Source organism: Echeneis naucrates, chromosome 3, assembly GCF_900963305.1.
Source record: "Echeneis naucrates chromosome 3, fEcheNa1.1, whole genome shotgun sequence".
Taxonomy (NCBI): Eukaryota; Metazoa; Chordata; class Actinopteri; order Carangiformes; family Echeneidae; genus Echeneis; species Echeneis naucrates.
The window spans coordinates 15,298,259-15,321,610 of NC_042513.1; the positions used below are offsets into that span (position 1 = coordinate 15,298,259).

A 23,352-nucleotide genomic window follows, 5' to 3' on the forward strand; every position below is an offset into this window, starting at 1 on the left:
AACAAACAACAACAAAAAAAAAAAACAAACAAAAAACATTCGTGATTTTATGTCTTGTATGTTTTTGATATAGTATGTCTGAGTAAAAATGAACTGTCAAGTCATATAGAGGGAGCTGTTTAAAAAAAAAAAAAAAAAGAACCACACCCTTAATAAAAATTCTATGGTTCATACAAAGCATATAAAACATCCACATATTCTCACCAGGCTTGACCTTTCCCCCACTTGGCTCCTCCAACAGCCCATTCACCACTAGCTTGTAGATCATGGCCTGTGCCCTCTCCAGGTCTGCCAGGCCCAGGGCCCGCTTGATAGGAGAGCGCATTACTGCCCGCTTCACCATGTGGCGCATGAGAAACTGCAGAGCTGCACGCATCTCCACCTCCTCCTGACAGACTGGCGAGGTGGCAGTGGTGTTTCCATTGGTGCTGGCATTTAGATCGGCATTGTGCCCACTGGGTGCTGCTTCTGGTAACACCTTGATGATGTCAGAGGAGAGAACCGGTTACCATCAGTCTGACAAGATGAGACCTTTATTCATTTTTTTTTTTTTTTTTTTAAACGCAGAAATGTTTTAAGAAATGTTGAAACTCCACAATCATTTCATCTAATTGTTTAATGTATCAAAAAAACCACCCCCTCCCCCCCAAAAAAACTAAACAAAAACAAAACATGGTATGAAGTTGTTGACCTATGACTTTTTCTTAAGTAGTTGAACATTGTGTGAAATTATTCATGTTCTTGACAAGTGTTAGATGGGAAGTTTAAAACCTGTTTACCAATGGGACTGTAGTTTGGTGAGACAGTTTATGATCAAGGTATTAGATAGACTGAGCAGAGGGCCTTGCTCCTTTAAATCTGAAGTTACATTAACTGAGGGGCTAGCCCCAAATATCAACCTTATCTCAATGTGAAATTTCTGTTGGACATATTAAAGAAACACAAGGCTTCAGGACTGACAGAATGAATAGTAACGAAGGCAAACCGTTCAAGGCTCACAATGAAATGGAAACAGGTCGAATTAAATTATCAGTCCTCTCAGTGACTCAAAATGTGTGACGTGTATGATTTTTCCAATGTTGTTTTCTTGTGTTTTACTCTTTTCCTTTTGGTGTTATTTACATATTTTTAAAATTTTAAGTTATGTGCTAATATTCCAGTAAAAAAAAAAAAAATAAAATAAATAAATAAATATATATATATATATATATATATGGGGGGGACCAATAAGAAAGAACCCCACGTGCGTTCATGGGACTAGGCAGCTCTTAAGCTCACAAATGAATTTTGAAATTTGTTTGTTTAATCTGTAGAGACTCATATGACTTTGACTCACAAAGGTAAAACCACAATTTCTCATATAAATTAAAACAATTGCAGTGCAATGTGTTAATAAATCCACCACAGAGGTGGTAGAAAACTGGCTACACAGACATGAGCGTGGTGCTAACCTTACAATTTTATGTAGCTGTTACCAAATCATTTCAAGTAGAAAGTTGAGGTACCTTTGGGATCAACAGCAGCTCTGCATATTTGCTGCAGCTCAGCAGGGCACTAAGGGTCTTCATGGCTCCCAGGTAGAGGTAAGATAGCTGCACAGCATGGATTTCTGACTGGGTAGCAATGGACAGAGGAGAAGGCTCATGATTGCGAGTGCTGTGCTCGTGGCCTTTCTTCTTGCTCCCCTCCAAAGGAGTGTGAGATGCTGCAGCAAAGAGGGTCTCATTTCCTCCTACCCCTCCACCAGCCACAGAGGAGATCTCATTCTCCGACTTTGAGTTGGGTGCTACATATGCTTTCACCTCATCAAGGCTGTGGGACATGCGGAGATCTGAGGTTGTGGTATTTGGAGCCATTCCAGCACCATCTCTTTCATTTCGGTTGTGCCCCTCGCTGTCTGCTTTGTCTTCATTAGTAGTTGGCTCATGCCCAGTGGATGCGGCGTTGCGATGCTTCTTGTCGTGGCGACGTGACCCAAGCTTTGCAGCAGTTTCCTCATGGATGCTGGTAAGATAGGTGAGGTCCAGCAGCAGCGAGGCAGTGAGGCCCCGGAAACGTGCCACGTCAAAGGGCAGCGGCTCACAGGGTTCCAGGTTGTATAGTGGAGTGTCACTAGGTGACCAGAAAGTTGGGAAGCTTTAATAGGAGGGAGTGGAGAGTGAAAAGAGAGAAGGGGAAGGAAACACAAAGTGAGGGAAAGGGCAGGAGAGAAAGAGCACAGCATGCAAGACAAATAAAAAGATGGAAATTATGGGAATGGCACAAAACAATGGTGTCCAGTGATTGTATAGGGGTGAAAGAGTATTGATGCCAAGGGCCAGTCAGTAACAAAGACACACAAACAGTAAATCAGACAAAAGTATGAAAGAGGTGAAGAGGCGATTAAAAAGCAAGAATAGGACAGGGGCAGTTTCAGAAGCCCAAAATTCACTCAGTTAAGTCTTTACATGTAAAGTATTGGATAATTTGGTTAGTTATAAACACATAATCAGTCACAAACATAGCAAATGACAAAAGGTATAATTATAAAACTTTTTCACCCAGTACCTGATAGTGATCTCAGCTTCATCCCATTGCACCTTAGCTGATGTACTTCCCTCCTTCACCACACCCAGGAGAGTAGCATGGCGCCCTGTCTGCTTATGAACACATCGCCCGCCAACACGGAGGCCTGCATCTGCACCACCAATCACTGCTAAGACCGGCCACACCTCCGTACAGAGCGTTCTCAAGTGGTGCTCTGACAGCTCCCCTAAACCGTGCTGTCGTCCGTGGCGTCCCCTCTCCTCGTCTGTCCTTGTGGGTGTCTCTTGGCTTTCTCTCTGAGCGTCATGCTCTTCACGGCTTTGCACTGAACGACTCTTTTTCAGCCTGTGACCCCCACTGTTGCCAGATGCACTGGCTGACTCTCGAAAGCAATGCTTGATCTTGTGAAGTCGCTCAACCATTGTTTTGTTGATGCGATGGGTCCAGTGGTCGGTGCAGTGTAAGATGCGAATCAGCTGGGTGGTGGCCTCAGCCAGAACAGTGGCCATGGGGCTGCAGACTGGGTCGCCAGGGAGGAGGTCTCGAGGTGTTCCCCTCATCTGCATGTCACAGATCTTGACCTGGAGCCATTCAAAGATAAAAACTATTGATACAAGGTAAGAATCCATTGGTGTGTGTTTGTAAATATTATTTATTTATCTATTTTCAAAATCAGTAGTTGTCTTCATGTCACAGACATTTTCACATTTGACAGGATAGGATTTTCAGCAGAGGTGAAGTGATGACAGTTGATGTTTTTCAGACAGGTATATATTTATGTTGTCCTACCTTTTCTCCTGGGTTACTGCTGTAGAACATCACACAGGGATACAGTTCTGTGGCATCCACATCCTCAAAGGCCAATTTTGGCTCCTGTAGCATAACAAGTTAGCAGTTAATGAGGCTTACAGAACTCTGTTGCTCTATCTTTTATAGATGTTATTACCCTGTAACCTGAGTGAGTTTTCAGGATGTTTATACTTGGTAAGTGACTTAACAAAGAAGCTACAAGACTGCGGCATTTAGAGTAAACACAAAAACCTTTGCAGCAAAAAAATGGACCAGACTCAGTGATTAACTCCCTTACAACAAACTTTGCCATGCCTATGTGCCCTACAGACAATATCTAACTAGGCCAGTGAGCAGTGATAGCTAACATGTCTTTGGGGTCATCAGGTGGGAACCTCCTTTCACCGGTGTTTCATCTAGTTAGTCCCACAACACCTCCAGGACGCTAGACAGTGATCACTGGCGTCCCAGGGTAAATAGAGTTTATGTTTGTTTGTTTGTTTGTTTGTTTGTTTGTTTGTTTTAAGCATGAAAAAATGTATATATATTTGTACAATATATATTCAGTCCTATCAGACCCACATTAAGGATGTTTTTGGTTGGGTTTTTTGTGCCCTTGTGTTTTTCCATATAAAACTGCCATTTTGAAAAATTTCACTCCATTAAGACTTTGGTTCACGTTAATAGGGGGATAACTGACATTTAACATGTAGATATCATTAGCAAGGATGGTGAATTGGATGAATTAATTGATAAAAGCAGGACAATCACTGCTAAGATAAAAGCAGGACAACTCAAGTCAAAAGGTCAGACTAATCCAAATTATAACTAGGAGTGAGCCAAAGAGGAAAAAATAATATGTTTGTAGCTCAAATAATTGTTGAGCAATAATACTTGAAAGATTATGTAATTTTTGGACAAGAATACTCTTATGTGAGCCTAATAGGGTAAAACAGAACAGGTATATTTCCATACCACTATATGTCACATGAATATTACCAGCTTCATCATCTGACAATTCAAGTTTGCTGCAGTGTCTGACTAATTTTTCTATTGTGTCCCTCACCTCTCCATTCTTGCCAAAGGAAACGGTTCTGGCCTCCATGTCAAGGACACAGGTGATAAAGTCTCCCTGAGTGAAGCTGCTGAGTGTTAGCGTTTGTTCTCCATTGTGATAGAGGTTTCCACTGTAGGCACGGTACAGCCACATGTCTGAAGTGGTGCGGTGGTTGAAGTCATGCACGGGCCAGCGTGAGACCCCTACGCATGTGCCTTCGTTACCTCTGTTCTCCTTCACAATGTAAAACTTACAAAGAGAAATAAAATGTGAAATTAGAAATTGAAATTCAACAGACTTAGCTCATAAAATAGAAGCAGCTGAGAAAATTTATTTTACACATATATTACTGGTTCTTTCATTGTATTGTTTTTAATATGTGTGGTGGTAGCTGTATTCTACTTAATTTGACTGATATTTGAATTTATTAAATAGGTGGGTGGTCAGAGGAATGTGTGTTTTGCAGGGTTGGAGGCATGCATCATGTAACTAAGGACTTCTAAAATTGCTTTGTATTATTTTGGTTCCTCCTACAATAATATAACACAACACAACATTGTACCTTCCACTGGTAGCATCCAGAAGAGATCCCGGTGGAGGCCAGGCCATAGCCCTTTCCTCCGCTGCCGTGTGTCAGCCCTTGGCCGTTTTCCACCACACAACACTGAGCCTTCTCTGGGTCAAAAGACACTTCCTGGATGGGAAGGTTCTCGTCCTCCTCCTCTGCCTCTCCCTGAGGATTTAATAGACTGTCAGTGATCCAACAGACACAGCAGGCATGAGGAAATGGGGAGTGATTTGTCACATACGTGTAGTTTGAGTTCTTGGACTTTTTCTTTTATCTGGATTGAATGCTTTGCTTGAGCAATGGGAGCCTCCCACATGCAGTCAGACAGCAGGGAGAAGAGACGTTCCACAACCTTGAATAGAGCAAATCATTTGAGCTAAGTGGTAAACGGGTAGCTATATTTTCCTTATTTGATAGCTAAAACACTGTAAGCCACAATAATAAAAGGAAACTGAAACACAGAAAGTTATGAGTTTATGTTGTTTCAGAGGTGATTTGAATATTCTTTATCGTTATCTGAGTTCTTCTTTCTTTTGAGCAGTCATCATGAAAAATCAGTTGCAAAGCTTACAATGCGCAATGCGCTAGTCCAATTACTTTGTTAATTAATTAATTACTTTGCATCAGAGAGCAGTGACTCCATTTTCAAGAGGATGAAACTGACCACAGGCACAATGATTAGTGGATATGTTCAAACCAGGGGACGTACCTGTGTTACTTGGTCATCTTCCATACTGGCCTCACATGCAGGCAGTACAGCCTCCAGTACATGAAGAGCGAGGAGACGAGTTCTTAAATTTCCAACTAGAGGGATGCCTGGAATTAACAACAATGAATGTCTCTGGTGATTTTTTATTACATAAACTCACACACTTGATAGTGTGTTATGTTTCATCAGCTGCTGTTACCTGAGCAGCATTTCTGTGCAGCAATGTTGAGCAGCACTTCTGTCCATTTTGGTGAGGCCATCTTGGACTGGATGGCTTTGGAAGACACCACCCTCCTGAGGAAGACCAGGAAGTCTCCAAGGTGAAGTTCTGCCGTGTGTTGCTTACGTATTAGAGCTGAAAAACAACCACACATACAAAAATTAATGGCTGCATGATTTTTCACTAAATTGCTTTGTGTACTGTCATTAAATATAATTACTTTTTTTTGGCCTTTTTTGGATAGGAAACAGGGAGAGGTGAGAATGAACTGCAGCATAGGTTGTGGGCTGGAATCAAATCTAGGACTATGGGATTACATGCCATGTTCTTTCACCTATATCACTGTTCTTTAATTTGTCAGATTCAACAATGCTTCCTGATCAGGTAAAAAAAAAAAAAAAGTCAACAGGACATAATTCTCTTATCACCTCTGAAGTCTTTTTTCTCTGAGTCCACAACATCCTCATGTTTGTTATCTTCCTGTTTGTTATCTGACAGAAGACTAACTCCTGCCTGGGACAGCAAGTTCTTCAGCTGACTGCAGAGCAGGTCTAAGAGCGACTGGACCACCTTGGGACTCAGCTTATCAGCATATGTCCTGCAAATCCATGGAAAGACAATTTCTTTGTAAGGGTATGCATTTACAAAGTACTGATGTCAGATTTACCTCCTTGCTTTTCAGTCTCTTACCCAGTGCTGATGGCCAGTATCTGCAGTAGGCGTGTGGATGCCACCTTCAGGGCAGTACTGAGCTGGGACACTCCTGGTTTTTGAAGCAGCTGGAGAGGTTGCCCTAGCATGGTCTCTGTGCCGCAGAGCTGAGACAGCACATTGAGCAAACCACTGGAGATGGCCAAGGAGACGTCCACTGGCTGGTAGCGAACACTCAGCGCAAACACAGTGACCAGCAGGAGGCGCTGTTGGGCTTCTAGGATGAGGAGCGGGAGGAGGCAGAGAGAGGCATGAGGGTGGCTGCTGAAAAAGGGAACCCTCAAGAAAACAGAATCAGATTAGTAATCAGCCAAATGGTTCTATGGAAAATGGACACGCTGCCTTGAAAGCTACCAAGGAAATATCTTTTGATACCCATGATGTAACTGCAGCTGTCAAAAGAAATGTCAATAAGCTAATATTTAAGAATCTAAAACTGAAATAGTTTACTTTGCCCCACTGTATTCATCAGTATAGGGATAGTTTTTGATTTTGTAGCATAGTCCAAATATATATAACAAATTACTATAACCTATTGAGTGGCTTCTGGCTTTTATAGATAAGTTCACTATGTCGTCCTCTACATAGATGTTACTGGATAGAGAAGAGGGAAGAGTGAATGAGTGAATGATTATGGACACAACTGCAGATTCATTTTTTAACTATTAAATCTGCATGACTACAAATATACAGCAGCAGTTCGTGTTACCGATGTGGTGCTTGTTGGCCTGTAGTGCCCTCTCCAGGGTCACAGACAGTTGCTGGTAGATCTTATGGACAGCTGTCTGGATTTCCATTTGGAGGCTCCTCTTAGCTGCTTTTACACCATCCTGCCAAAAACAGTGTGGATTCACATGCTTCTGAAAACATGCAAATTGTCTGGACTAGAAACCCAAACCCACAAAAAGAAATAGCTGCTACTCAGGAGCCTGAAATTGTACCTGGTAGTGATGCAGCTGAACACTCTCTCTCTTTAGGCCTCCAGTGCCCACAGTCCCAAGGCCAAAACAACCGGCCAGGAACTGCAGCCTGACAGAGGTAAGCAGAGAAGAGGACTGGAAGGCAGTACTGGATCGATCTGCACTCCCAGGCTGGCTGCCCTTCTCTTCCATACCAGAGATCAACACTACAATCTGGTGAAGTGCCTCCAACCGCAACTGGAGATAAAACATCCCAGCAACAGGGTCATACATCTGACTCTTTGATTATCTTTTCTCCTTGGGTGTGCCTTGGGGTCTTTTTTGGTTGAAAATTTCAAAATTAACACGATGGAAATGTAGAGATTAAAGTAAAACCTGAAGAGGCTTCCAACAAAAATCACATAATACAAAGCACATAAAAATTACTATGATACTGTATCTGTTATCCAAATAAACAGTATTACTCGTTTTGATTTAATTATCACAGCAATAAGAAGGACTTGTGCATCACTTTAGAATCCAGAGAGTTGATCCCTCACCTCTGCTCTGCTCTGCTGCTGCTCCATGGCCAGAATAGTTGCTTGTGGGCTTGTGGACATACTTTCCTCTGGCTCCTTGAATGCTGGAGTCAGGCCCACATCACCACTGATAAAGCTGACCATGTTGTCAATCAGGGCGTGGATACCCAGAGAGCGGCTCAGGTCCAGGTCAGACTCTTCATAGGAGTGTGCCGAGCTGTAGCTCCGTTGTCGACTCAGTTTGGCCCTGAACCAAGACTCAGCCAGGGAGTCTGGTGAGCTGTGAAGTAAGCCTGAAGACGGCGAAGGAGAGGAGCCTTTCAGATGCATAATGCAAAAGATAATGTATTTGATGGATGGACCATGTAGCTTTTAAGCACTTCAGAGCTAGGAAGCATGATGTATTATTACTCTATAAAGGTTTACGGAATGTCCATATGCTGATTATTCATGCAGGCACAAGCCTTCTTCAGCCATTATGGTTTAATCTATAATGAGCACCAAGTTTTCATGTGTAGTGAGGATAAATGAGGAAAAATGCTGCAGCTGAGAAATGGTGATTAGGTCTGACCTTTCCTCCAATGGCTGAGCGTATTGAAATCAAAGCATCACTCCTGATGATTTTTTTTTTTTTACAAAAGCTACTGGTCATTTTCATGAAATCTCTCTGGTATGAAAAATCACATTTTTCACAACCATTCCAAGCAGAAGAATGAGCTGTTATTGTAACAATTTGGATGTTCTCGACTTGTTTCCTTCTTTATGCAACAACACTTGATACAAGAAGAAAAACATGAAGTATCTGTGTTCAGAATAAGGCCCTCATCATGAGAGATGAATGGGAAGGGGGGCATCACCATTATGGAGGGATGAGCTACCAAGAGGAAGAAACATGCCATCGTTTACTTGCTTGGAGCTCCTCTTGTGTTTGGGGCTCAACTGCCCCAAAAGAAGCAAATAAACTATCCACACAGCAATTGAAAGACAGAGAGACAAGAGTAACATATGAAAGATAACAAAGACAAACCTGAATCATCCTCATTGCCTGTGTGGTGTGTGCATGGTGGTTGTGTCGTTGAACTGCCCACTCTTATATTTATTTTGTCTTTACATATAAATAAATAAATAAAAATTATTGGAAAATTTGAAAATTCTTTTTCTTCAAGTGTAGCAGCTAAAAGGTAAGAAAATATAAAATGTCATCTGACAGTCAAATTCGTTGTGGACATTGAATCTTTGGGAGAACATCTCAAACTGGCCTGCACACTAACAAACTACTGGAGTAAATTTATTAAAATCTCTGATTTAATGTTATGCCTCTTAAACTGCCTTGATAGTAATGACAGAGCTACTGTGTAATGTAAGAGAATGTTATTTTCAAGAGGAATTGTATGCATCAAAAACTATAATTTATTTGCCTGTTTAATAGTGTTGATGGATTTTAGTATAACCTGACTTTGTAAGTCAACACTTGATGTTTTACGCTGGTCCAAAATGATCAGCTGACATTAGAGAGAAATTGTGGATGAAACTAATATTTAGTCAGTCTTTTGTTACTTGGCTTTTCTAATCCCATATTTTCTCATCACTGATTATCAAACTATAAATTAAAAGATCTTTTTCTTTCCAGGCTAAGCTCAACCTGTTGGTGTGGGTGATTTATTAGGTGGTCTGTGAAAAATGTAATATTGATGTATATTTCTGAAGGGAGATATGTGTCAGAAAAACAGGAGGTAAAACAAATTTAAACATCACAGTGTTGTGTCAGTTCTATCCTGTTTACATGGCCTTGGAAATGAAACCAAAGCAACTGCATACACCCCACGCATTCCATGTCTTCCTGCTCTTGCCCACAACAATAGATGCATTTACAGAAAATGGTTCTTACCTCTTTTTTTATGAGAGAATGCTAAATCTAGGTCGACATTTCTCCTTCCACTCTGAAAGAGAAAGCAGAAGACAAAGCCTGATGTGATGTTGAATGTAACTATGCAAAGAGTGTGTGAAGTACGTGTGTGACAGTGCCTGCTCTTTACCAGAGTGTAACCTTCTTCGTCTGACTCGGGCTGCGAGAGATCAGACTCACTCCTGGACTTCATCAGTCTGTAACTGGGGCTGCTCTGCACTGACCGGCTCTCTGCACTCAAACTCTCACTCCTACACACAAAGACACAGACACACACAGAAACACACACGAAGTCCTTTATGCTATTCTCGACAAATAAAAGGTCACTTAAACAACCGTATAAATAATAATACATTTTGGTGGTGGAGACACAAGAGGATGGAAAAACTGAAAAGGAAGCTTAAATTACTACTACAGGAAAATGCAAAGTATCATACAGAAAAACGTTCTTTCGGCCAGATGTCATTTTAAATGAGTTAGGACATGGAAGTAGCTCCCGACTGAGCTAAAACCTGAAAAGAATTTTGAGCAAAGCATTTGAAAATTGTTATACAATTCTCCTATGGCATCTGTCCCATAACATTAAATGTGTGAATGAAAATACTTGTATTTTGAAATTATATTAAAAGTGTGGTGGAAAATTGTGAAGGTTTACTGGCTGTTTTGAAGAATTATTTACAACAGTAGGCTGAAAAACTTTCCTTGCCAAAACTGTGAGTAATCCAAAATGTTATTTTCTCTGGGAACAAATGAGATAATCATGCTTTCTACAGCACAACAGCATGCCATTTAACCTGTTTTTGAGTTTTAACAAACTCTCAGCATGCTGACCTGGTCATAAAGGTCAGACACTCCTGTGTTCCTGTCGCTGACTGGGTCTGCCCTTCGTCCTGGTTCTGTTTGGTCAACTCGCCCAGCACTGGGCTCACTCCTAGCAATAGCAGCGCACAGCGGTGGATCACTGAGTTACAGGCTGCTGTGTATAGGTCTTGGCCCTCTGGGAGACCTGTACTGCCCCTCCTTCCCTCCTGAGACAGCATAGCATCCTCCTCTCCTCCTCCTGCCCCTCCTCCTCCACTCCTCGAAGCAGAGCTGGAGCCCAGGCCGGTGCTACTGCTGGCTCGCTCCCTCTCCCGACTGCGAGCCACCTCCCGCGCTGAGAGGAAACATTGAAAGATTTCTGTGTTGTGCGATTTGCACAGACACACAGACAAACACAACACACACAAAATGCTGGGTTAGAGGACAAGCAGCTGCCAAGTGATGCCTTCAGGTTTACTGGGCTTCAAAATTTTAAACCAAAGCTCATGCATATGCAACACACTATGCCACAATATTTTTTTGTCCATGAAACTAACTGCTGAGGTGCTTTAGATGTTTATGTTCACTGTTGCTTCCACCTTCATAAATTATGAATTATTATTACCCCCATGGAAGTGGGGTTTATTGGTTTTATTAGTGGGTCTACCCACATTTAAAAGCCTGAGTATACCTACTTATTTTATATTTCCATTACATTAACTTGTTCTCATCTGTCAGATGCTAATATTCAAAGCAATAAGTGGGGAGCATCAGCTTCAGTAAAGTAGATGGCCAAGCATTTTGATATTCTTCCTGTTCATGAACAGTAGAAGTACCAAGTACAACATCTAATGACATGCAGGAGATCATAAAAAAGTGTAACATAAATAAAAGTGCCAGCAGCATTTTCAAAGGTTTCTTGAAGACAGAGGGACGCCTGGCACTTAATGATCAGTGAGCTGATCATAGAATGCATTCCTACGGCACAAGATAATTTAAAAACTTAAATAAATGAATGTAAGAATATTAATATGACGACTAGCGAATTTACTCAATATGACAAAATAATGTTCAATATTTTCAATCATAAGCTAAGCTGATTTTAAGAGCCTGGAATAAACTGAGAAATGCATTTAATAATCTTATTGATGTTTCTGATGATTTGCACAGAAAAAGCAGAAAAACACATGACACCAGGCGGATGCACTTACTTCCAGCTGTCATCACTTCATGCTCTCTGTCCTCCTCCTCCTCCTCCTGCTCCTGGTGGCCCTCTTCTCTCTCACGGTCAGCTCTCTCCTCCAGCTCAGCCTCCTCATCAATGGTGCGTGTGAACGAGTGCTCCTGGGGATCCATGTCCAGAGAGTCCTGATTGTCTGAAATCTGACTCAGTGAAACCACAAAACATCGATAGAATCATTTTGTTCCATTAACAAAGAAGCGATTTACTAAAACGTGTTAAGAGTGGAGAGTAACAATATGCTGATTAGTTCATATTTAGAGACTGGATCATTTTAATTAATAACATTTTATGTATCTGCCTTTATTCAGACAGTGTGAGAAAGAGAGGCTCATGGACAGTGGGCATGATAAACAGCAAAACGCCACAGGCCAAACTTGAAGCTGGGACTCTACCACAAAAGCCACTGGAAGTCCCCAGTGGCTCACCTGTGCCCTTTTGCTGTGTATCATTCCCACTCTTTCTATGTGAAAGTTTGTGTCCCTCTTTCTCTCTCCGTTACTATCAGAGCAAAAGCAAAATAATGTCTCATTGACACTGCAATCTCTTTTTTTAATTTGGAAATAAAACACATACCAAGTTTAAACATAGACAGACATACAGATAATTCACAGACATGCATAATCAATTTTAAGAATAGTAACTTTTTTTTTACATTTTTGGTGAAGTAAAAGAAATCACACTTTTAGGAGCTTATTTCATTTGTTCAGAGTAGTTTTTCAAGGGTCCAGTTAATCCTAAAGATAATAAAGGTAAATGCAAGAGGGCACATGTCAATGTAACTTGTTTACTCACCCTCCGCTCTCGTGAAGAAGACCGGGTCTGGATGAAGTCCATGGTCTTACAGGCCAACAGACGGTTTCTGACCTTGTAAACGCTGCGATAGACTTCGGCGAGGGACTTGGATGGTTGGTACCTGACAGGAAAATCGAAATACACTCAGAACTTGTTCTATGGAACTGTAAGAAGACCTTTAATGGGACATATCACATTATACCTGCCCTCTCCACAGGCTTGGCCCAGCAGCCCTGTGTGCTTCAGTAAGGCTGCCAAAACAAACCTGGACACAGTGTCCAACAGGGACTCATTACTGAGAGATGCATTGTCCCAGTCTGCAAAAGAAGATGCACTGGAGTCAGTAATCTGTCTCTCCACCTCAAGACTGTTTATCTCAGCACAAAGGCAATGGATTTCATTATAAATGCAGTCTGATAGTAGACCTTTGCTGATGGCATAGTCCTGCATGTTGATCCAGAGGCTGTTGGTGGGTTCTTTAGAGGAACCCAGAGCCAAATCCACCAGGACACTCAAGTCAGGGCGCAGTGTACAGTCAAAAGGCTTCTGCTCTTCATTACCAGACAGTGCTGCCTCCAACAAAGAGCTTACGCATGCGTCTGAGGGACACAAGTGAACATGCATTCATTAGCTCAAATATCCAGCAGGAATTTAAATTCACAACAAACAACCGCTTGTGTTATTATCAATAATCAACATTTCAAGTTACTTAAAATGAATCAATGTTGTGTGATTGCCCTCCTGACCAAGCTGTGGGATGTCCATTTCCAAGCCATTGCTGAAGAGAGGTGTTTTAAGCCAGTAAGCTGTGTCCTGCTCCTCCAGTGAAGTAGGAGCTCCCTGCAACATCCCACCAAGGCACCGGCCCACCAGCAGAGCCACTGTCCTCTCCAGGTCCACAAGCCACACCCAGGACAGCGCCAGCTGGGGCAGGGTCATTCCTGAGGCTGGCTCAGCAAAGTCAGAGGTACCTGGGAAGTTGGGGAAGATGGCAACATAAATTCCACTGATGAGAAATGTCTCAGAAGAATCTGATTTGCATATAAAATAGATATAGATTTTTGGTTTTAAAAAATGAAGCTAATGCTAGAGAGCCCGAAATCTGCAATCTATCTCTACCTCTACTAGTTTATTATACTTTATTACAACCTGTTGATTTTTATATGATGGTCCCTTTTAGAGGAAAATGTGTCCAACTCTCACAGAAAAAAAAAGACAGCTAATGCTGAAATTACAGACTAGAGGCTTCAAAACAGCAATTCACAAAACAATGGATGATATCAAAGTGGTTTTGAAGGAGAATAAGGTGTTGAGAGTCCTGGAGTTTTTGGTTTGTCAGGAATCATGACGGCAATACAATTTGCTGGACACGTATGCTCAATCAGTGTTCAGTCATTGCAACTTAAATTAAACAAAATGGAAATTCACCTTCCTGATTAAAATTGGTCACAATCAAGTATGAAGCTTGGCCTGCTGCAGTCTGTGTAGGGTTTACAGTAAATGGTGAGCTTGGGCAATATCCAAAAATATCTAACTGCAGTCGAAATCAAATATACGAATACGGCTGAACATATAATTCAAATCTAATCAAAGTGGCAATACGGCCAAGTGCAATGTCAAGAGCCATTTCCCTGAGCTGTGGGCTGGACAGCTATAGAAAAGCTGGCATACCCACCATATCTCTTAATTCATCTCTTTCCTCTCTGTCTCGCTCCCATCTCGGACATCCCTCTGTGTTTTCCTTTATTAATTTGGTATATTTGTGCATTCACACTCGTGTATGTATTACCAGAAGCTATTAACTTTACTGATTTAACATGTCCTGGTGTGGTTAAGTTATATAAATAAGCTACTTTAATGTGTACTTTTACTTTTTACAGAGACCACTAAAAGCTAATAGCTGTTATGAACAGGACAAGTGTCCACTGAGACCCACCATGAAGAGGCCACTGCAGCTCCTGGTCCTCCAGAGGGGACGCAGCAGGCAGCAGTCTGTTGAGCCGGTCCAGAGGAGGGAGCAGGTCCAGCAAATGGCTCAGCAGAGGCCTCGCCACCGACACCGGAAGCAGCAACAGAGAGTTGATTATCTGACAGAGCATGCTTCCAGCTGCTGAGACATAGATCACGTCTGGAGACACCGGAGAGAATGACAAGATTAAATTATTTTTCTTTCATGGGAATTGGCTAAAATGGGGAAGGGGTAATTAAATATTTTTATTCATCTTAACAAATTTATCTAAAAAGGGAATGGACATTTGTGCTACTGACTTGCAGAATATGCAATATAAAGCCAGATTTTAAGAATAATCAAAAGAGCAAAAGATTTAATGAAAGTGTTTCACACAAAAGGGGAAAAGAATAAGAGAGCAAACATGCAAATGTCAAATATAACACAGGGGTGAGGTCAAGCCTTCCTAAACTGCTCATCTTCACCTTGAAGCTTCTCTCGTATGCTGCCATTCCAGGAACTTTCCTTTATCAAGGTGGCTGAGCGGGAGAAGATGTCTGTGGCATGGGGCAGCAGGAGCTGCAGATGTTTGTGGAGTAATGCCACACTGCTGGAGTTCTACAGAAAAACATGGAGATGATAACGCTGTTTTACATTAATGCACTTATGTGACTTGTTTCAAACAGACTCTCTGGCTTCATGTGTAAGCACTGTCAGAGAAAGGGGAACTGCTGCAGAGTGAAATCATTTTATGAAGGATCAACTTGTGATAGCTTTTCTCAAAGTTTAACAATCAGCAAGTAAATCTGTAATTCATCTGTTTCCTCATGTAGCATAATCAGAAGACAGTTTATGTCGCACAAATCAGAAATGATCAGCTGACATGGGAAGGATATGTGGACGAAGCTAACAGCTAGCTGCTCTGGGATTGAACTAAATGTCACCAGTTGTCAGCAGCCTCTTAAATAACTGACAACAGACAAAATCCCTGACTGGAGGCTCAAGACCAAATCAACTGTAACCTCAGACACAAAGAAGAGCTGGAAGTCCATACCTCAGTGACAGAGTTGATGTGGCAGTATGCTAACAGCTGTTTCTGAAGGGAGCAGAGGAGTTGGTGCAGGTGAGCTGGCTGGCTGCTGTCAGAAGAGGACATGCCTTGCTGCAGCTTATCACTGTTCTTCTCCAGCTCCCCAAATGCCTGATCCTTTTCCAACCAAACACACAAATGCATCCGACATGAACAGGTTCATTGGTATGACAGATACCATATCCACAGGCTCATTATGAATCCAAACAGAAACACAAAACAGGTCAACCTATTTGATAGCGAAAGGGAACTGATTGAACCAAAGGTATGTTTGGAGAGTCGCCAATTTTCAGCAAGCCATAATTCGAGTTAAGGCTTGTTTTAAAAAAAAAAAAAAAAAATGTAACAGCAAACCGGTAAATGGAAGACCTCAGCCTGAGATTTTTCATATTGCTGACTTTAAATTAGATTAATCCATCTGAAAACTTGTAATCACTTCGGTCAACCAACATATTTCCTGAAACCAGTGATTTTCAACATTTTCCAACCAATGTCCCAATGAAATCTGAAAAATTGCGGTGCCTCACATCAGACTCTGTAACAACATGTAGGCTACCGTCATTTCTTCAGATTAAATCTTTATTTTAACAACAACAATCGTTCAGACCCGAACTGAAAGTGTTATTCTTTCTTTTTGACAGGGTGGAGGTAATTCTTCTTGTTGCTAATTGATTTTCTCATAATGATGCTCCAGTTTCTGTCACGGACGTGAATTTCCAAACAATCCGACTGACACGCCAAACAGTGCAAAATGTGCTTCAGTCAGTGAAAGTAATTTTTAAACCTATGCTTCTGAAAATCATATTCTCATTAGAACATAGTCAGTCCATGATGTTTGGAGACATGTTAGACACATTTTGTCATGTGTCTAACACTTACTTCAGTCCATAAACTTATCAGTAACAGGTCAGGTACCAGTGTCTTACTGTTTTTATTAAAAGAAGCGGAATCAAACAAGCATGTGAGTTAATCTGTACAACAAATTGAGTTCTTTGTTAGCTTAATTTTTCATTGTCCTAGACCTAAGGGATTGATTCAAATGTGGAGTTCTATGCAGTCTAATCACCATTCATTGCTTAAACCTGCATAATCACACAAACTGGAAAATAGCCTTTGTGTTGAAATCAATGGCAAATGGCATCTTTAGAGAGTGAGACACAGGAGCCAAGGCACTGCAGTGCCGGGAAAGAAGCCAGCCAGTGATCCTAACAAAGAATAGCATATGACTCATGCTTGGCCTCCAGACCCACAACACTAGGAGAAGCAGGATAGATGGAGAGACAATTGAAGCGATGGTGATCCATATGTCAACTGCCATTATGTTTACCATTGTCAATTCTAAATAGACCATAATAATGCTGCATTTAGGGTTTTTTATCTAATTGAGAACACACAAAATCAATGATGGCCTGATTCTACCACTGAGATGTAGAAACCATCATCCAGCTCCAAACTTACAGTATAAAAACCCAGGTTCCTGAGCAATGTCTTCATAAGGATTTCAGCAAGGTGGGTGTCTAGGTGGCCTGCTGTGATGGTAGGGTCTGGGGAGGCGGTGAAACCAGAGGCAGATGACAGCACTTCAGGGCCATCAGCAGGAGAGCTGTAACCCAGGAGCGAGGCCACGTGGGTGTGGTCCTGAAGACTGGTAAGGATGATGTCGAGCTGCATCCTCTGTGGCACAATGTGAAATGACAAGCAGTGAATTCTGGAGGTACTAGTAAATGAGTTTTTTTTAGCTTCAGCTGTAGTCAGGCTAACTATCCCCCTCTATTTCCAGTCTTTTTGAATAGGTGTTAGCTGACTGTTGCTTGTTGCTACATACCAGTGTGTCAAACTTACCCCCTAAATGTCCATTAAATATAAAGAAATGTTATTTGAATGTCCAACGATATTTACATTTTGACCAGCCCTTTTAAGCACCAGCTTCCAATTCTGAAGTCCATGAAAGGTTTTAATGCCAGACTATGAAGCAGGTCTGTGGGGAACACAGAGTCCTGTCCAGATGATGATACTGAAACAGGTAACCAAAGCCTTTTATTTTTCCCCCACCAACCACAAGAAGTTAACTGAAAGCTCCCAGCACAGAAGTTGCATCAAGTTTAGTCAGAACTGGTGATCTTAAATCCACAATTCAAAGAGCTGTTGGACAGCTCTGTCTGTACCAAGCAGCAGAAGGTACCTGTCCCTTGGAGAGACTCTCCCATCTGTCAGGGCCCTGAGGCAGTAAGGAGTGAAGAAGCTCCATCCTCTCTCTCAGTGGAGGCAGCAGCATGGTTGCCCCCACAGACAGAGTTTCAATCACTGCCTAATGGAACAAGCACATACATACAATTTGTCACTGCATCACGTTTTAAACAATTTAAAACCTGTTGACAAGATAGCAAAGGCATAGGGAAGGTGAGGAAACAACAAACAGGAAAGCAAAGAGAGGAAGGGACAGTAGAGGAAATGAAACAAAGGAGTTGAGTAGAGTAGAACAGGATAAAAGAGGAATGAAAAGCAAAGTGAAAAGAAGTTGTTTTCAGGGCAACATAAAATTAAAAACATCATAACAAATATTCAGAACAAGTCCAAGGAGGTCCTGATTTCTGATCTGTGTTACTTGGTATCTTGTTAACAGTGATGAGCTTCCTTCACTTAAAATTTGGTTATCTTATGACATAAACAGTGAAGATTTTATACAAATACATACCTCCTGAATCTCATCGGGCACAGAGGAGTCCATCAACCTGAAGAGTAGGTTCCTCAGAGGTCTAGCTTGACGACCTAAGATACTGGTGGCTACACCACCGGCCAGAGCCAAAGCAAGATGATTGGACAAAAGCCGAAGGCACAGCTTGAGGAAGTTATGATGCTCCCTATAATCAAATGAAACAAACTAATCAAAATTTGGTTATTCATTCCTGTACATTTTTAGAAACTGACGCACAACCTTAAAACTAAAGAGGAGTGCAAGCGTATTGGCAAAAATAACTGTAAGCAAAGCAAGAAAAAAGATAGACCAGGTGAAAGAAGCAACATTTGTGAATCTGTTTTTAATTTCCTTCTTTCTTTGAGAACTTGTGGTACATGGCTGATAAAGCGGTGGTTGTTCACAGGTTGTGTGTATTTACCTGGATGAGGGGAAGGGAAGAGGAGGAACTTCACTGTTAATGCCGTCACAGTAGCGCTCAAGGAAGGAGCGCAAGTGGGAAAAGGTGCTTTCTTCGAGGTCCACACAGTATGGTCTGTGCCAAGCCACCACTTGTCTGAAGATGCAAAAATGCAAATAATAAATCATTCTTAAACTTTGAAGAGCCAGAGAAAGTAAGCGTTAATACATGCTAAATTATAAGAATTCTAGTGGCAACAGAAACATTGATGTCTATAAAACCTCTCACATCATAACAGTGATTCATTTAGGAAGGAGTTCATTTTTACATATTTGTCAATGTAAAAGTTTACATTGACAAAGCTGTTACAGAAAAATTTAAAAAGTTAAGTGAGCCCACCTTCATACCAGCGTGAACACAGAATCATCATGTATATCAAATAAATATCAAATATATCAAATAAATAAGTGAAATAATGCCTGCATTATTTCACTTATTTATTTCACAAAAATTACAATAAAATACAAGAGGATGGAATCGTGATGATAGTAACAGGTGAACCTAAATAAGTTTTAATAGCTTGGGAAGTCCTAGTACCTAAAACCCAAAAAGAAAATCCACTTTACCCAATCAATCAGCAGTAATGTAAAAAGTTTTGAAGGGTCACATATAGACCCATGCTAAGATACATGTCATGTTTTACATTTTCTTCATTTCAACATTTGTTTTTAAATGATAGTGCCCTTTTATAGATATATAAACCATAAAGCAGGAGACAGATTAGGGCCTTGCTCCAGTGTGTTTGACAGACTGTATCACACAATCAGGATAGAGTAAAGATCAGGTCAGATCCAGCCCCACTCCTACTGAACTGTGCCTTCTCCTCTAAATGTGGCTTCATGAAACCAAGATGGCCAACAGACAAATTATAAAGTAGAGGCTTCGGAATAAAGTTCATAAAAACCATTTTGTAAACCGTCCTGCACACTGTGCCTTTATGCTCTGGTAACTGACCTGTCTCTGGGCAGGGCTGTCCAGGCCAAGCTGTGAGAGGTGCCAGCAGAGACCTGTTGAATAGCAACTCCATCCAGGCCGACGACTTTCTTGGGCTTAGTGATTGGCCCTGTGGAGTTCCCCTGGCCACACTGACCCATGGAGTTGTTGCCCCATGCATATACCTCATTATCTAGACAATGGTTAATTTGAAGACATACAATAATATAATTCACAGTGTGCATGAAAACACTAAGTGACTACAGTATAATGGCAGATATAGAAATATGACTATTGTATTAAAAATTCCTAAAGCTGTACAGGTTATGCATTAGCTTAAAGAAATTTGTTCTTTTTGTTTGCTATTACATCACGGTGCTTGCGACAGTCCTGTCACATGTTCAACAAATATATAATCTAGCTGTGTCAGCAGTGCATTCCAAGAATCTGTGGATTTCGCATGGTGTACCGTCACACTGGTGCTGATCAATGACAGCATGCAAACATGTGTTTTTAGTTAACCTTTGACAGAACAGAAAGTGACAGGGAGTAAAAGAAACAAAAAGTAGGTAAAAAAAGAAAGATAAGAGTCAAATACCATGAGACAGGGCTAGGCAGTGACTGTCCCCTATAGAGAGGTCCACTACTCTGGTGGTCGCTAGCTCCTCGATTAGTTTGGGTCTGAGTGCTGTGGCCTCAGAGGAGCCACACCCCAGGCAGGCACCACAGCCCCAAGCATAGACCTAAAAACAAGCATTAATGAAACTTCAGCAGGTGACTTCTGCTCTCGATTGTAGTCATTTGCTGATGAGAAAACAGCTAAGACATATCTTTGAGAGAAAGCTGTGATAACACACTGTCACTGTCATACCAGCTGCCAGAAGGAATGCATCACAGCTAGATGAAATTCCCTCTTTCAAAAAATGCTTATCATAGTTATGCAATATAATGCAAAAAATATGTCTTACCTGTCCAGTAGAAGTTAAGGCAAGAGACGACTGGCTCCCTGCACACACTTTCCTAATGAACATCCCCTGCAGGGCCTCCACTACTTTTGGCTTGTAGACTCTATTAGTGTCACCGTGACCCAGTTTTCCTGCAGCACAACACATGGTTTTTATGTACAGCATGAGGAGTGTGGTCACATTTTTCTCAAATATACATGGGCTACTCTTCCATCCCATTGGAGTCACAGAGTGCTTATTTAGTGCAAGATCAAATTAAATAGGGTTGCTTTGCATATGTAGAGACTTGGTGAATTTTTTTTTTTAAAACAGCAGCTTTATAAGGAACAACACAAAATTGTAAAAAAGCAGAAATGTCTTCATGTGGGTCTGAAAAGGTTAATCATTAAATGAAAGATTCAAAATAGATAAAATATTCAAATAAGTCATTATGAAGTGTAACACACCATTGTCCCCTCCTCCAAAGGACCATACCGTCCGACCATCCTTTGACAGTGCAATAGTATGGGAGCTACCACACGACACCTCTCCAACATTGCTGATGTCTTTTACAAGGGTAGGAATGTTTCGGCTGTTGCTGTCACCATGACCTGTGTTCAAAGGCAAAAAAAAATAATAAAAATACATCAGCTCTTAGGAGAAGCCAACTTTAATCATTCCCTGGATCAGCATGCGCCAGCTTCTTCACCCCTGGCTACTGCCTCTGCTTAAATTCAATTTGCATGTGTACACAAAAAATGTATTATTTTAGGCCATGCACACAGAACCAACGCAAGTCCACTTTACAAAGGAAGCAAAAGTGAGCAAACCAGCTTTGATCCACTAAACAGATTTTTGCATCCTTTAATTAGATCCATGGTTACTAATTTTTTAACCCACTCTGGTTAATTACTCATCACAGCTGATGCTTTGACCCAGTCATCTGGGCATAATCGCCTGGCCTATGTCAAAGTCACTTAGCTCTTTAGACCTGCATCCATTATGTGACTACAAGAACAGACTATTTCCTTAGCATCTAATATATCCCAGACCTTGTCTGCTATTACCATTGTGACATTAATGTCCTCTGAGGCCACAGCACTCAGACCCAAACATTACAACAATATGACCACTCACTTTGACCACTGATAATGTTTGCCACTATCAGCAGACAGTATTTATAGAAGACTCAGAACAACTATGTAAGAGCTATTAGCAGAGCAGAGAAGGTTGCTGTCATACTACATGTAAAAAGATTTTTTATGTTACTTTGGAAGTAATGCATTCCTAGTAAGGGGACATCATGTGCTATATATGTAATTACTATACTAATAATTAATCCTTTTTCAGTATCATTTAAGGGCCCTAGCAGCTTGGTGATACCGTGGTTTTGAGTTTGCCTGCTCTCCCTGTACTTGCATTTGTTCCCTCTAGATCCGCCACTTCCCTTCCACAATCCAAGAATGTGCAGAATAGGTTAACTAGTAACTAAAGTGCCTGTAAGCGTGAGTGCCAATGGTTGATGGCCTCAATATGTTGGCCCCATGACAGAGTGGCGAATTTTCCAGGGTGCACCCCGCCCTCGCCAAATGTCAGCTGGGATTTGCTCTAACTCCACCTGACTGACAAGCAGTATGGATGATGGATGGATAGATGGAGAGATCGACCTAACTCCCAAATTTCCAAAGTTACTAACTAGGAAAGACACTAGTAATTTAAATAAATATGGCTTTTTTAAAATCTGAATCTGGGAAATTAAAAATCTTCACCTGACTGTCCCTGACAGCAGCCAATAACTGACATCAATGTTATGTTGATTCTTTGAGCTACGTGCCTTGCTCAAGACGTCACAATGTATAAACTGTTATGAAGTTAATTTTGAGATTAAAATGGTCTTCAGAAAATAGCCCACCTACCACTCTATCTTTGCAGAGTCCTGCTTTAATGGTCTAGTGATCATCAGGGTGTGACTCCACTGGTTGCTAAAATAAGTCAGATTTTATTCAAGTCTGTAGTAATTTATTTACTCCTCACTTGATTTTATCACCCAAGTAAATGTTTTCCTAATGAGTTTATGGTTTGACCTTCTAGTTCCAAGTCTTCCAATTTCAAATTTGGAGAAAAGCATAAAGCAGGGTATGGATTAAGGTGTGGCTACTGTGTGACGGACTGTACAACCCAATCAGGATAGAGTACCAAACAGGCAAACTCAAATCACCGTCAGACAAATCACACAATGGAGGTCCAAAATGGCAGTTCACAAACAATTGGGTGTGGGGATGTCATCCTACATCACAATGGGGTGACACTCAGCACTGGAAACAGGATAAAATTTCTGGAGACTCTTCATCTTCAGCTAGATCAGTTCAGGAACCTACCTAATCTTCCAAAATCTCCTTCACCCCACGTGTACAGCTCTCCGTCCTCGCTGACTGCAGCACTGTGTCTATACCCAGCGGAAACACAGACCACCACCTGACACAAGACAAGAGCCACACACATCATCACATTCTGTTGATGCT

General features: G+C 41.3%; 1 protein-coding gene across 7 annotated transcripts in view; it reads right to left on the reverse strand.

Moving 5' to 3' along the window:
* Positions 1-23,352, reverse strand: part of herc1 (HECT and RLD domain containing E3 ubiquitin protein ligase family member 1) — a 54,461-nt gene that overhangs the window by 23,099 nt on the left and 8,010 nt on the right. For 4 of the 7 annotated variants that reach the window (XM_029498757.1, XM_029498758.1, XM_029498762.1 and 1 more), the window contains exons 6-39: positions 23,209-23,305; positions 21,298-21,441; positions 20,855-20,982; positions 20,485-20,629; positions 19,908-20,079; positions 18,915-19,049; positions 18,494-18,659; positions 17,981-18,106; positions 17,257-17,472; positions 15,763-15,915; positions 15,194-15,326; positions 14,697-14,888; positions 13,507-13,731; positions 13,186-13,359; positions 12,963-13,077; positions 12,761-12,881; positions 11,937-12,108; positions 10,756-11,104; positions 10,055-10,175; positions 9,907-9,958; positions 8,040-8,311; positions 7,522-7,737; positions 7,290-7,410; positions 6,560-6,797; positions 6,298-6,467; positions 5,849-6,004; positions 5,650-5,756; positions 5,182-5,292; positions 4,935-5,105; positions 4,382-4,621; positions 3,316-3,399; positions 2,548-3,107; positions 1,506-2,136; positions 205-478 (exon numbers count right to left, since the gene is read on the reverse strand). In XM_029498757.1, the coding sequence (XP_029354617.1) occupies positions 205-478; positions 1,506-2,136; positions 2,548-3,107; positions 3,316-3,399; positions 4,382-4,621; positions 4,935-5,105; positions 5,182-5,292; positions 5,650-5,756; positions 5,849-6,004; positions 6,298-6,467; positions 6,560-6,797; positions 7,290-7,410; positions 7,522-7,737; positions 8,040-8,311; positions 9,907-9,958; positions 10,055-10,175; positions 10,756-11,104; positions 11,937-12,108; positions 12,761-12,881; positions 12,963-13,077; positions 13,186-13,359; positions 13,507-13,731; positions 14,697-14,888; positions 15,194-15,326; positions 15,763-15,915; positions 17,257-17,472; positions 17,981-18,106; positions 18,494-18,659; positions 18,915-19,049; positions 19,908-20,079; positions 20,485-20,629; positions 20,855-20,982; positions 21,298-21,441; positions 23,209-23,305 (6,487 nt within the window). The remainder of the gene's footprint in view (positions 1-204; positions 479-1,505; positions 2,137-2,547; positions 3,108-3,315; positions 3,400-4,381; positions 4,622-4,934; positions 5,106-5,181; positions 5,293-5,649; positions 5,757-5,848; positions 6,005-6,297; positions 6,468-6,559; positions 6,798-7,289; positions 7,411-7,521; positions 7,738-8,039; positions 8,312-9,906; positions 9,959-10,054; positions 10,176-10,755; positions 11,105-11,936; positions 12,109-12,760; positions 12,882-12,962; positions 13,078-13,185; positions 13,360-13,506; positions 13,732-14,696; positions 14,889-15,193; positions 15,327-15,762; positions 15,916-17,256; positions 17,473-17,980; positions 18,107-18,493; positions 18,660-18,914; positions 19,050-19,907; positions 20,080-20,484; positions 20,630-20,854; positions 20,983-21,297; positions 21,442-23,208; positions 23,306-23,352) is intronic. The other 3 variants (XM_029498761.1, XM_029498760.1, XM_029498759.1) reach the window with 3 other exon arrangements.